The 13,949-nt window shown below is 35.9% G+C and overlaps 1 protein-coding gene across 11 annotated transcripts in view; it reads right to left on the bottom strand.

The window, feature by feature from the left end:
- The window catches only part of PCDH15 (protocadherin related 15), a 781,066-nt gene that overhangs the window by 92,414 nt on the left and 674,703 nt on the right, over positions 1-13,949 (bottom strand). For all 11 annotated transcript variants that reach the window (XM_027770259.1, XM_006144390.1, XM_006144387.1 and 8 more), the window contains one exon: positions 4,747-4,874. In XM_027770259.1, the coding sequence (XP_027626060.1) occupies positions 4,747-4,874 (128 nt within the window). The remainder of the gene's footprint in view (positions 1-4,746; positions 4,875-13,949) is intronic.

Consider the following 13,949-nt stretch of genomic DNA (forward strand, 5'->3'; position numbering starts at 1 on the left):
ACCATGGTCGACTATGTGGGAGTCCAGCGATATAGCCATTACACTAACTGCTGGCCCCCACGCAGCATATTCTTCATCCTCCAGAAAACCCTTGATGTTCTTCCAACAACTGAAATGTTATCTTTTTGGAATCTACATGGTTAAGTTTACTTGCCTGACTGAATTATGATAGCATATACATTGTTAAATTTTTTCTCTCCCTATTTCTCTCTCTCTTGTCTACAGCGCATAGACCATGTCATAGCATAAAGTGGGTCTCTTAGAAAACCCTTTCCCTAGCCTGAATAACCTACTGATAGACTGAAGGAGGAGGGTTCCACAGAATCCTTAGCACTTCTGGAAAAGCGTTCAATCCCACCATTTTTTTTATCTCATCACAAGAAGTCAATGTGTTCTCTCCAAGATGTTTCTTAGCACCCACTTTTCACATAGTTTTTTGCATTCATTATTATGACTCACTTTCCCACCTCACCTTTACCTCATCATCAAGTTTACCAAAATTTGTAGCTCATAATTAACAAAAGTTCTACCTTCCCTCTTTACGTTCTCTTTTGTTTTCTTCCCCTCCTTGCTCTCCTTTTTTGAGGAAACAGTGCTGTCTGCAGCTCTCTAAAGTAGTTTCTCCCATATTGAATAAAACAAAGAGACAGGGTAGAGCATAGGCATCCTATGTGTCCTCATTGCTATTCTTTTCTTCATAGTTTGTTTATTTATTTATGCATTCAATCACAGTGTACCATTACAGCTTGTAAAATAAATTCTCTTAGCATGAATGCACTGTACTATTAGTCCAGTTAAAGATATTCTCATACATGTCTTCAACAGATAATTTTCATTTTTATGCCCCTTACATGTTTTCCTTTTCCTCTTGATTCCCTTCCTTTACTGCTGCTTATTTAACATTATTCTGTCTCCTTCCCCACCTTCTCCCAATTTTTTGAAGTAAATGATATCAAATTATATCACTCCCTAAATTTCCTTACTACAGTCATCTATAGACCATTAGGATTATTGTTTTCTTTTACTCTACCTTGATATAGTCCTATTAGCATAAGTGGTGATGTATACATTCATATGAATGGGATCAGTAGATGGTGTAATAGTTATGTTGCTGGACTCCCCATAGTCGACTATGTTCAAGTCCTGGACTTGGAAACATAAAAACTCACACGAGGCATGTGTGCATGCATGCCCAAGATTCCAAGAAGAGAATGGATTGTGGTGTGGCCATCACCCTGGCGGGGGGTGATTTCTCACTTTCTGTCTCTCTCTGTCTCTTTGGCAAATACATATGCCCTATAGTAAAAGTAGCTAATAAAAAAATTTATATGGATATTCTATTCACAGCAGCTTTTGACTATTGATTGCTCTTTTTTTTTTTTTTTACTTGTCTTGTTCTTTATATGACCATGCATTTTCTTAGTATTCCTACAATATCATGGCAGCTACTTCTTAGTATCTTTTCATGGATTTCTTTTCTCTTCTGAGTTTTGAAGTTCCTAGGGCTTAGTCTTGATTTTTTTGGCAACCTTCACTTCCTCTATGGTTACATCTTGGTTTATTATTTTTCACTTAAGTCTACCTTATCATCTGCAACTGCCTCACAAAGAACTAAGCTTGCATTTTGAAAAAGTTTCACAAACACAAAACGTCCACTAATGAACTCTTGGGTTTTTTTGTTTGTTTGTTTGGTTGGTTGGTTTTTTTTGGAGAGGTTTTTGCTATAGGGCGCGTGCGCTCGCCAGCCAGACAGAGACAGAGAGATAGAAAGCGAGAAATCATGCCCTAGGGGGGATGGTCACACCACAATCCCTTCTCCTCCGTCCTCCTCTCGGGATCATGGGCACGCATGCACACACGCCTGGCGTGAGTTTTAAGCCACCGGGTCCAGGACGCAAACTGCGGTTGACTACATGGGAGCCCAGCAACATAGCCATTACGCTAACTGCTGGTCCCATGAACTCTTGTTTTTTACAATCACACACCCGAGAGATGAATGGAGACCTACTCCAGAGTACAGACCTCACAGTCAGTTTTGATATTCCCTAGTGCCCCACATAAAACCCATCATTAAACATTAAATCCTTTTGCTTCTACTTTTTTGCTTGTGTCTTACTATCTCTAGAACCTACCACCATGGTTCAATACCATTAAATGTTACCTGGAATAGTAATGCATTAGGTTATTATTCATTTATTTTTTTGGAGAGATTTTTCACTATAGGGTGCGTGCGCTCGCCAGACAGACAGAGAGAGACATAGAGACAGAAAGCAAGAAATCACCCCCCAGAAGGGATGGTCACACCACAATCCCTTCTTCGTTCTCCTCTTGGGATCTTGGGCATGCACGCACATGCACCCGGCGTGAGTTTTAAGCCACTGGGCCCGGGATCGACTACGGGGGAGTCCAGCGACGTAGCCATTAAGCCAACTGCTGGTTCCCTAGGTTCTTGTTTTATTCTTGTCTGAAAACTCTGTTACCCATTACCAATCCTTGTGTGGTATCTAGAGTAACACTCAATTATGTCCTATCTCTGGTCAAAATCATTCAAAAGCTTTCTTTCAACATACCTAGAATTAATCCCATTTCTAGCCTTGGATTAGATTTTCAGTCTCATCTCCAACCAGACTTTCTCAGTCATTTTGGTCTTGGAGCTCCCTCTGGTTTTAGGGGCTCTATACACAAATATCCACAGTGCTCTTCACTTAGTAATTTAACAATCTTGGTCATTTCCTTTCTTCAGGTCACTGTTTGAGTTTTACCTCTTCAGAGACCTCTTTTTTGACTTCTCTAATGAAAGCACTACTCTCATGCTCCCTTTACCAAGAATTTTTTTTTCCCCTTAGAATTTATCACTACATGCCTTTTTATTACATAGCTATGGATTTTACTGATTTACCATTTGCTTCTCTGTATAAGTAAGATAGGAATTTTGTTTCTATGTTTGTCAGATATTTTTCAGTTGCTCTATAACTAACCTCTAGAAGATGCTTAACACATAAGCAATATTAGTTCAAAATATTTTTTGACTAATGATTGAACCAAATCAGTCAATAGTTAATAGGATACAACATATAATAAGATAAAACTCAGTTACAAAGGAATGTATTTATAAATAAGAAGTTGAATACAATATGACTGACAAATTTGTGGCTACCTTCATAATCAGTGATTCAGATCAGAAGTCAGTGCTTGGTTGGCATTGTGCAAGAACTATTTTGGAAGCATAAAGTACATGCTTTATTTGCTTGGTTGACATTTCTATTTCAAACTGAGGGTGTCTGATAGGTGATAAAAGTACACAAAAGAAGAGCTCGAATCATGGTGTTTCTGATAATAGGCAAAGAAGGAATTACTCAAGTGCAAAACTAGGGGTAATCAAAAGCTAGATTTAAGTTTTATATATGCATATTTATAGCTATTAAAATGATTTAAATATTTTTATAAAAATAATTTTTGATTCAGAATCTAAAAGGTTCTAACCTCTAAATCTCTCCCCAATAAAATACATTTTAAATTTATGCTATAAAACTATTTATACCATCAATCACCAAAAAAAAAAAAACTTTAAGCATATTTTATAATAACTAGAGTAGATCAAATAGCATCAACTTTAGTATTAGATACTGTATTTTTAGAAATTCTCAATAGGGAACTAGCAGATGGCATAATGGCTACATCGTGGGACTCCCATGTAGTTGACCATGGTTCAAGTCCCAAACCTGGCAACTTAAAACATGCTGGGTGCATGTGTGTACGTACCCATGATCCTGAGAGGTGAGTGAAGGAGAAGGGTTCATGGCATGGCTATTCCCCTGGGGTGCAGTTTCTCACTTTCTGTCTCTCTCTCTCTCTGAGTCTCTGGCTAGTGCACACACCCTATAGCAAAAAAATCTCTCACACACACAAAAGAATTCCAAATAGGCTAGCCAAGTTTTCTGAAACATAAAGTCTTTTTAAAATTTTGTTTGGTTTTTAATATTAATTTAGTAAAGTACTAAAATTAGTACTGTTATTTTTGTCTGTTTTAAGTTTTTTTTTTTTTTTTTTGCCCTGGGCTGCATGTGCTCTCCTGAAGAGAGACAGAGAGACATTTATAAGTAAAGTGAGAACTCAACTCCAAGGAGGATGGCTGCACAACAGGCCCTTCTCCTCCATTTTTGGTGCACATGCACCCAGCATGATTTTCAAGCTACTAGGTCTAGGACTTGAACCGTGTTGCCCATGTGGGAGTCTAGCACCTTAACCACCATGCCACCTGCTAGTCCAGAAGTGTTATTCTTAACATTTATTTGAATAATATTTTAAATTCAAAAATTTATTGCAGAAAACAATCATTACATAATTTATTACATTATTTCTTCCATTAGAAAATGGTGATTTTATATTTGCCACTAGAAATCCCACCTTGAGAATCTTTGGGATTATCTTGAACTAAACATAGTGGACGTATTAAAATCTATTAAAGAAACATATATATTTTAATGCCTTATTCAATGTAAAACCTCATGAATAATTTGTTCCTACTTTTATAGTAAAAACAAAGCATAAAAATAGTAGTGTTCAGTTCACATAATTAATCTGTATTTGGTTTGGTTAATTAAACTCATATATCTTGAAATTTCAGTCTTTTCTTTAAACAACACGAATATGTACATAGTTAATGCAAACTGTGGTTATACTTTATTTGCAAAATCTGAACTCAGCTTTTTCTTTAGTTCTGTATCTTAGTAAGTTTTCTCATACCTTCACTCTGAGCACAGAAGCAAACATTCTTGCATCTTCAGATACCCCTCCAATATAGAATTTTTTCTGAAACACTGGAGGGTGATCATTTTCATCCTGAATCTCAATGTACACTTTAGCTGTATTGCCTGAGGACAAGAAAGCATATGTTTTTATTAGTGGTTATTCATTAGAAAAAAAATGCACTGGAGTAGATACTCATCATACTTTAATGAAATGGAAATAAAATAAATCAGAAAGTCATTTCTGAATGCCTAATAGCCCCCAGTCCAGAGGACACTGATAATGATGGCACTGATAATAATACAGTTAAATTGCTGTACTTTCTTGTCTTTACAGGGTCCTGGTAATTAATCTTACTTGATTTAATAGGCACGGAAATACTGTGTTCTGCTAATCTTAATGCAACAACTCAACTCTTCATGTTCCCAAGCACTTCACACATATTACCAATTATACCACAATGATACAAACATATTAATTTCTTATGAAATAATAAAAACTGCTATACATATTAAAAGATATATTGTTGGGGGCCAGCAGGTGGCAAGGCAGTTAAAGGTGATGGACTCTCACACAGCCCACTGCAGTTCAAATTTTGGACCTGACATTTGCTTTTTCACTTTCTCTCTCTCTCTGTCCCTCTGATGAGTATATGTGCCCTATAGAAAAGTTCAAAAATGATGGCAGTGATAAATAAAATGATTCTTTTTTTTTTCAAAAGAAACTAAAAAAGATATATTTTTATTATTAAATATAAAATGAACAATGACAATTTAGTGGTTTTAAAAGTATGCGGGGTAGGTCAGAAGGAGGCATAGTTGTAGAATGCTGTGTTCCGCAGGCTGACCTAATGGGACGGTGGCCAGCTGATGTTAGGAGACTCTGAGCATGCAGAGCAAGAGTGTGTCCAGATCAGGGATGACAGGGGCTGGGGATGGAGTGCACAGGTCAGATTCTGTCAGGGCAAGCTATCTTTGTCTCACTTCCTCCCACTCATAGGAACAAAGAAAAGAAAGAAAAAAAGAAAAAAAAAATTAATTGTACTGTAATATTTTTTTTGAGAGGTTTTTGCTATAGGGCACATGCTCACAGGAAAGACCGAGAGAGAGACAGAGAGACAAAAAGCGAGAAGTCACCCCCCCAGGGGGCATGGCCATGCCACAATCCCTTCTCCTCCATTTGCCTCTTGGAATCTTGGGCACGCACACACACGCGTCCAGTGTGAGTTTAAGCCACCAGGTCCGGGACTCGAACCACAGTTGACTACATGGGAGTCCAGCAACATAGCCGTTACGTTAACTTCTGGTCCCAGAGTACTGTAAATTTTTTTTTTAAAGTTTAACAGTAAGCAATGTTTGAGGGAGGTGTTTATTTCTGCAATGAGAAAATAAGTTTTATTATGCACTAGAAACTACCAATGTCAGAAGTTAACATTCATTGGGAAAAGAAAAAATGTTGGAGAGATAATTAACATATGATTCATAAAAGTTGCCTTTTGTCACTTAAATCACATTTAACATACAATAAATATATTTAATCATAAAATGTTAGAACTTCCCCATGTCATCACACCTTTAATGAGAAACATGGCCCTTATCATAGGTTCCAGGAATGATCTTTTATAGAGGTCCTCATGTATAAAATAGCTTACAAGTCAGATGAAAGTGGTTATTAATTTTACAAAAAATAGATTCAGTAAGTATTCAAATGTATTGCTAAGTGAACTTTGCTGATGTTTTTCAATTATGACAAAATACATGGCAATTAATCTACCAACTCTTTGTCAGGGATGCCCTTATGTTAGTTTTATGCCACGTGTAATGCCTCTTTTCAGATTTTAACTAAATAAAACACCAGCTACCAGCACAGTGAGTACATCATGGGTATACATAAAACATGTCTGAGTTAGTTGAATAAACCAAGGAATACCTTGGCTTCATTCATTGTCAGTCCTTAAAAGCAGGATTTTATTTGTTTGTTTGCACTGGCAAGGGTTGGAGAGAGAGATCTAACTCCAAGGTTTTGCCTGGTCCTGCTACTTGTCATTAATTTTCCCTCTAATTTGTCTTTCTCCCACCATCCCTGAACTGAAACAATTAGAATCATTGTGGAAAACATGCCAGGCCGAGAGAGGTGGGTACCAGCAGAGAAGCAGGGCTAATGGCGGATGGTGCTTCCTTATCCTAGAGAGTCCAAACTCCGGATTGTCCCCAGTCAGCTGCCACCAATCAGAGCTCATCTAAACTGAAACCACTCTCATCTTAGAAGCAGACCATTTGTATCACTGGAATCAAAAGAGCTAACAGTTCCAAGTTTACTATCATAAGAAAAAGAAATCCTAAATTAAATCACATTTCAGTAACTTCCCTCTGTCTTTCATTCAGAAATACAGAGAAAGCAAATCTGCTTTTCTTTTCTAAAAATGACAGCAGTTTTAGAAAATATACTAGTTAATAATGTCATTCTTTGTTAAGAGGGATGAGGCACTTGGCGTCCATTAAAACTGGCAAAGAACACAGGTGGGCCACGACATTTATTCTTTACCTCCTAACACTAACGTATCTATGTGGTCACTGAATCTTATATATCCGCCTCATGAAAAGGTACATAAATGTTTATTAAATACTTCTGGGGTCATTTTTCTGTCAATCCACAGCTGCACACATACTCATGTCCTCCCTGTAGAATTACTCACAGTCCCCTTCCTCATCTTGTTTTTCTCATATGTCTTCCAGTCTTATATCACAGTATATTACAAAATACAAATATTTCATACACATTAAATTGAGTACTAAACTATCTATTCTTTATTTGTTTGTTCTATGTTCTATTGTTTATCTTTTTTTTGGGAGAGGTTTTTGGTATAGGGTGCGTGCGCTCGCCATTCAGAGACACAGAGAGAGAGAAAGCAAGAAATCACCCCCCAGGGGGGATGGCCATGCCGCAATCCCTTCTCCTCCGTTCTCCTCTGGGGATCTTGGGCACGCACACACATGCACCCAGCGTGAGTTTTAAGCCACCGAGTCTGGGACATGAACCGCGGTTGACTACATGGGAGTCCAACGACAGTCATTACGCTAACTGCAGGTCCCCCATTTCTTCAAACATTCAATATAACTTTTGAAGGACTGGCATGTGATGTGGCATCTACCAACTGTTTATCAGGGATAACCTTAAGTCCGTGTTTTATACCATGTGCAATACCTTAACTAAGTAATAGCACCAGCTACCAGCACAGAGGATACATCAGGGGCATACATAAAACATGTCTGTATTAATTGAATAAATGAATCTTGCCTTTATTCATTGTAAGTCCTAAAAACAGGATTTTGTTTGTTTGACCTCAGAAGGGTCAGAGAGGAAGAGAATTAACTCCAAGGTTTTGCCCCATCTGACTAGTTCTCATTAATTTTCCCTCTCATTTGTTTTTCTTTCACCATCTCTGAACCAAAAGAATTAGTAACCCCTCTAAGTTACTCCTCAATGGAATGAAACATAAAATATACAACCTTAAATACACAAATATTTGTATCAAAGAGCTTAGCATGGAATATAAGGCTCTTATAATCTAACATGATTATTTAGTTTTACTTTCCTCTGAACTCTATCAAAATTGACAGAAATTGTGAGCAATTTTTAAAAGACTTATTTATTGATTTTTATTTATTATTTTTATTTGCTATAGGGAATATGTACTTATCAGAGAGAAAGAGAAAAAGAGAATGAGAAAACAAGCCATCAGGTCCAGGACTTGAACCACCGTCAGCCACATGAGAGTCCAGAGACTTAACCATCACTCCACCTTTTGGACCCAACACTGTGAGCAATTTTGTGGATATGACTGTATGCACATTTGCAGGCCCCCTCTACACAGACACAAGCACACAGAAAACCACACACTCTACACCAGTCTCATTAGATATCATTCCTGCAGACAACATGCCCTTGCACAGAGTTGATAGTATGCTCTGGTCTCTATCTGGTATAGCACTTCTCTCTTTATCAGGCCTGAAGAATAAAGAAGTATATTACAGAACACACACACTATTATAGGTAGAACTTTAAGGACTTTTCAATTAGGAACTATCAGATTACTTTTCTAAGTCATACCACATTAATTTATTTTTTGAAAATAGAAAATAATGATAGTATGATGGGTTATTTACTATATCCTCAAAAAGTCTATAAGAATAGTGAAGTAACTTGGTGGTATATTCTATAGAAGAATAACTTTATTTGACACTGGCTTACTGAAAGCTAAGTGGCTTTACTTTTGTGTCATATATTTATTGATAGGTGCTGATACATTTGACGAGATGAGTATGAAAGATTTCAAATATAATCGTACATGTCATTTTGTACATACATATATATAAAGATTAAAATCCTTAATTATTCTTGTTAAACTTGTTTTAGTTCAACTTGGAACAGTTACTGAAGAGTTTGTGGTAAGATAGCCTATAGATAATTCAAAATATATTCTATAAAAAGAAGATAATGGAGAAAATTGTAAATTATTTGTAATAAACACATTGAAATGATAATAATGAGGTAAATATGAGATGCTATGTAATAAACATTTACTGATTTCAATTCTGCTTACATAATTATACATATGTTCTTTTTTTAAGATTTATTTATTTATTTAATTCCATTTTCTATAATTATTTTTAAATTTGACCAGGAAGAGATAGATAGAGACAGAAAGGGGAAGTGAGAAAACAAGTCACCAGGTCTGGAACTCGAACTGCAGTAGGCCATGTGGGAATCCAGCACCTTTAACCACCATGCCACCTGCGAGCCCCTATGTGCTTAATGACCACAGTAGTATGGTCCCTATTTGCAATACTTGAACAAGTAAGTGTTTTTCATGGTGAGATTTTCAACTTGCTGTGAAAAAATAGATTTTATCTTTTGAAATTTGCCTACTTTTACTTGATGTTTTAGGCAATTATGACAAATGTCAGACCCAGTTGTAAATGTATTATGCTGTTAGGACAAATCAGTGCTTTGATAATTCTTTTAAAACTACCATTTCCTTACATATTGGGAAAAATAATTTGAAAGTCAATGTTATCTAATACAATACTTCCGTGCAATATAAAAAAGTTGTATAAATATATTTTACAAACTAATAGAGAAACAGCAATAAAATATTTTTTATAATATTAATTTAGCAGTTATTTAAAAACTCTAAAATCATAGAAAAATCCACATAAAAATCTACTTATACTATTTATACACAAAAGTAAATTTCCTATTTAATCCATTCAAATCTAATAATTGAACCAAACTTTCAATTCTGCTTAGATAATTATACATAATTTCCCAAGTCTTTCCCTGTTTTTAATTACATTAGGTCATAATATCATTATTATAATACAAGGTCGCCTTCAAAAAGGTCATATAAAATTTATATTAGAAAAAAAGATACATAGATCTTTTTAGTTTTTGGCACCAAAAAAAACTTGTATTATTTGTTTTATTTTTGAACAGTATCTATTTTGGAGCATTAAGATGGATAAGACATTGGGTTGAAAAGAACCCCTATCAAGAGCAACATGAATTCTGATAAAATTGAAGTAAGAACAAACATCATCATTGTTTTACTAAAAGTTCATGAGGACAATGCTACAAAAAAAACAGCAGTTTACCAATGAATAACTCATTTTAAGACGGGGCAAGATGATGCCCATGATAATGCCTGCAGCAGCAGACCATCCACATGAATTTGTAGGAAAAATTCATCTTGTATATGCCCTAATTGAAGAGGACTTATGACTAACAGCAGAAACAAAAGCCAACACTATAGACATCTCAGTTGGTTCAGCTTACACAATTCTGACTGAAAAATTAAAGTTGAGTGAACTTTCTGCTTAATGAGTTTCGAGCAGTTGTGTCCAGGTCCACTGTGGGCACAGAGATTTCAACGTGAATTTTCAACAAGGGGGATCAAGATCTGGAAGCATTTCTTCCAAGAATTGTAACAGAAGCTGACACATTTTACCAGCATGATACTGAAAACGAAGCCCTATCAAAGCCAAGGCTACCAAGAGGTGGAAGTGGTCCAGTAAAAGCAAATCTTTTTGTTTTTTTTTTTTAGAATTACTTTATTTATTTAATTGTATTATTATTATTTTTGAATTTGACCAGCTAGAGAGAGAGAAAGGGAAAGTGAGAAAGCAAGCCATCAGGTCCAGGACTTGAACTGGGGTTGGCCATGTGGGAGTCCTGCATCTTAACACAATGCTACCTCCCAACCCCAAAGCAAATCCTTTTTACTGAATAGTGGCCTTTCTTAATTTCAAAATGGCGGCAGTACTGCTACACCTCAACCTGCCTTGTTTCAACTTCAACCTACAAAAGCAGTCAAGGATAGAATTCAGAGCACAACAGTCAAGAGTAGAATTCAGAGCATGGCAGTAACCACTGATTTTTTGTTCTCTCATAACCCCTATCTATCTTTTAATCCACTCTATGTTATATCCATCTTATAGTTCAACAATTACAATACAAATTGTAGGGACTTGTTCAGAGAGAGGCTCTGAGGATGTGGGGACATGCTCTGTCCCTTTGGGCTATGACAGACCTCAGGACCTTGCAGCTTGTCCTTTATTTGACCTTTACTGCAAGCAGAGCAAAGGGTGGAATTTTCTAGGGGCCTTCCAACAGATATATCTGATGGAATTCAGAAAACATCCTGACACCAATTAGCAAAGTCCAACCCCTGCTCCTCTGCCTAAGATTCTTTAGCCTTATCAATACCCCTTTGATGTTTGCAAGAAGGTATCCTCCCCACACCTGCAGGCTTCTCTCCACTAGGTAAGAACTCATTGGGATTTCTATTCTATATGGAGGTAGCCAAGAATCCCAGCTACCCCAGTACGTGTAAGCCCTTATAGATTTGTTACCTGCTTCTTACTGTCTGTAACATATCAATTTATCTATGGAAGGTCATGAAATACACGCATATAGTGTTGCTTTGCCCTATAAATAAAAGTGACCAGTTGTCTGGGTGGCACAAGTTGCTTGGGCTGCTTAGGCTCAGGCTGCCTGTGTCCACTGCTCTTCAGTTTCTTTGTCTCTTTCTTTCTGTTTCCTCTTAGATTGAACTAAGTCCAGGGCAGACAATGACCACAAATTACATATAACATTTTTTCTTTCTAATTTTTGCTATAGGGTGCATATGCTTGCTCGAGAGAGAAAGTACCCCCAGGGGAAGATGGCCATACTGAAATCCCTTTTCTTCTATTCTTTTCTTGGGACTTTGGGTATATATACCCAAGTGCTCAGCATGTTTTTCAAACTGCCAGGTTCAGGACTTAAACCGTGTAATCTGCAATGTGGGATCCAGACATTCTAATAAGTACACCACCGGCTGGCACCACATAGAATTTTCTAAATGCTTACCAATCTTTTTTTTTTTTCTTTTTTCTCTTTGTTTAGAGATCTTTGCTATTGGGAACATGCACTAGCTAGAGAGACAGAAAGCGAGAAATCACTCCCAGGCGAGATGGCCATGCCACAATCCCTTCTCTCCCATTCTCCTCTTGAGATTATGGCCACACAGCACACACGCCCAACATGAGTTTCAAGCTTCCAGGTCGGGGATGACGTGAACCACGGTTGACTACGTGGGAGTCCAGTGAAGTAATCATTACACCATCTCCTGGTCCTAAGACTTTTTTTTTTTAAATGAACTAAATTATGAAATGTTCTGGTTACATACTTAAGAAGAGAATCTAGTTGGCACAGGATATTTAACCACAAATCACAATTTATGCAATGCAATTTTTAAAAATCTTGAAAGATGTATCTTCATTACAAATTCCACATACAGTAATAGAGCAGTTACTATGTTTTAATCTATTATTAAAATTTCAATTGTGTTTTATTTTAAGATTATTGCAAAACTCAATTTAGTTAATGTCTTAGAATGCTCTTTTAGTGCAGAAGAATTCTTCACTGAACTGTTAGGTTTCTATGACTTTGTGGATTCTTTCATTTTATTATTAGCTCATTAATTTTTGCGATGTCTCTCAAGAGACAACATAAAGTTAAACTTAACATATATTATGTATTACTTTGTTATAATTCCATTCAACAAACTAGACCCTTGTGCAATTGAGTTTAATTTGTATCTTCTGTCAACCTAAATAATGTTGCTGGTTGATAAAACTCAAGATCTCTTAGTTTTGAAATCATCATTTATCCAGTACTTTCAGACATCTAATGCTAGAATTATTATTATCATGTCAGTGCCCTTTGAAAACTCAGAGCTATTCATCCATTTTCTATTACCAAGCCCCAATTTTATTCATCAATTCTTTAGCTAATAAAAAATTCATCAGATCAGAAATATCTGGTGTTGTGCATTAATCCATTGCCAGGTAATTCTTCCCAGGCTTCTTCAAACTCACCTAAAAGCAAAGCTATTTTTTGCCTCAGTGCCATTGAACATTTGTGATATGTTTATTAAGTTATATTTAAATATATGGAAATTAATGAATGTATAAGATTCCAAAATATTTAATAAAAGGCACACAAACAAAAAGCTGTAAAAATTGTTCAGTTGAAAAAAGTATTTGGACCAACTCTAACTGATTAAAGTTAGTTCCTCATCCAAAAAAGAAAAAAGAAATTTATACTGTTTTTCCTTTAAGACTTTTTTTTTTTTTTTGAACCACGGTTGACTACGTGGGAGTCCAGTGAAGTAATCATTACACCATCTCCTGGTCCTAAGACTTTTTTTTTTTAAATGAACTAAATTATGAAATGTTCTGGTTACATACTTAAGAAGAGAATCTAGTTGGCACAGGATATTTAACCACAAATCACAATTTATGCAATGCAATTTTTAAAAATCTTGAAAGATGTATCTTCATTACAAATTCCACATACAGTAATAGAGCAGTTACTATGTTTTAATCTATTATTAAAATTTCAATTGTGTTTTATTTTAAGATTATTGCAAAACTCAATTTAGTTAATGTCTTAGAATGCTCTTTTAGTGCAGAAGAATTCTTCACTGAACTGTTAGGTTTCTATGACTTTGTGGATTCTTTCATTTTATTATTAGCTCATTAATTTTTGCGATGTCTCTCAAGAGACAACATAAAGTTAAACTTAACATATATTATGTATTACTTTGTTATAATTCCATTCAACAAACTAGACCCTTGTGCAATTGAGTTTAATTT

Source organism: Tupaia chinensis, unplaced genomic scaffold (assembly GCF_000334495.1).
Source record: "Tupaia chinensis unplaced genomic scaffold, TupChi_1.0 Scaffold000118_1, whole genome shotgun sequence".
Taxonomy (NCBI): Eukaryota; Metazoa; Chordata; class Mammalia; order Scandentia; family Tupaiidae; genus Tupaia; species Tupaia belangeri.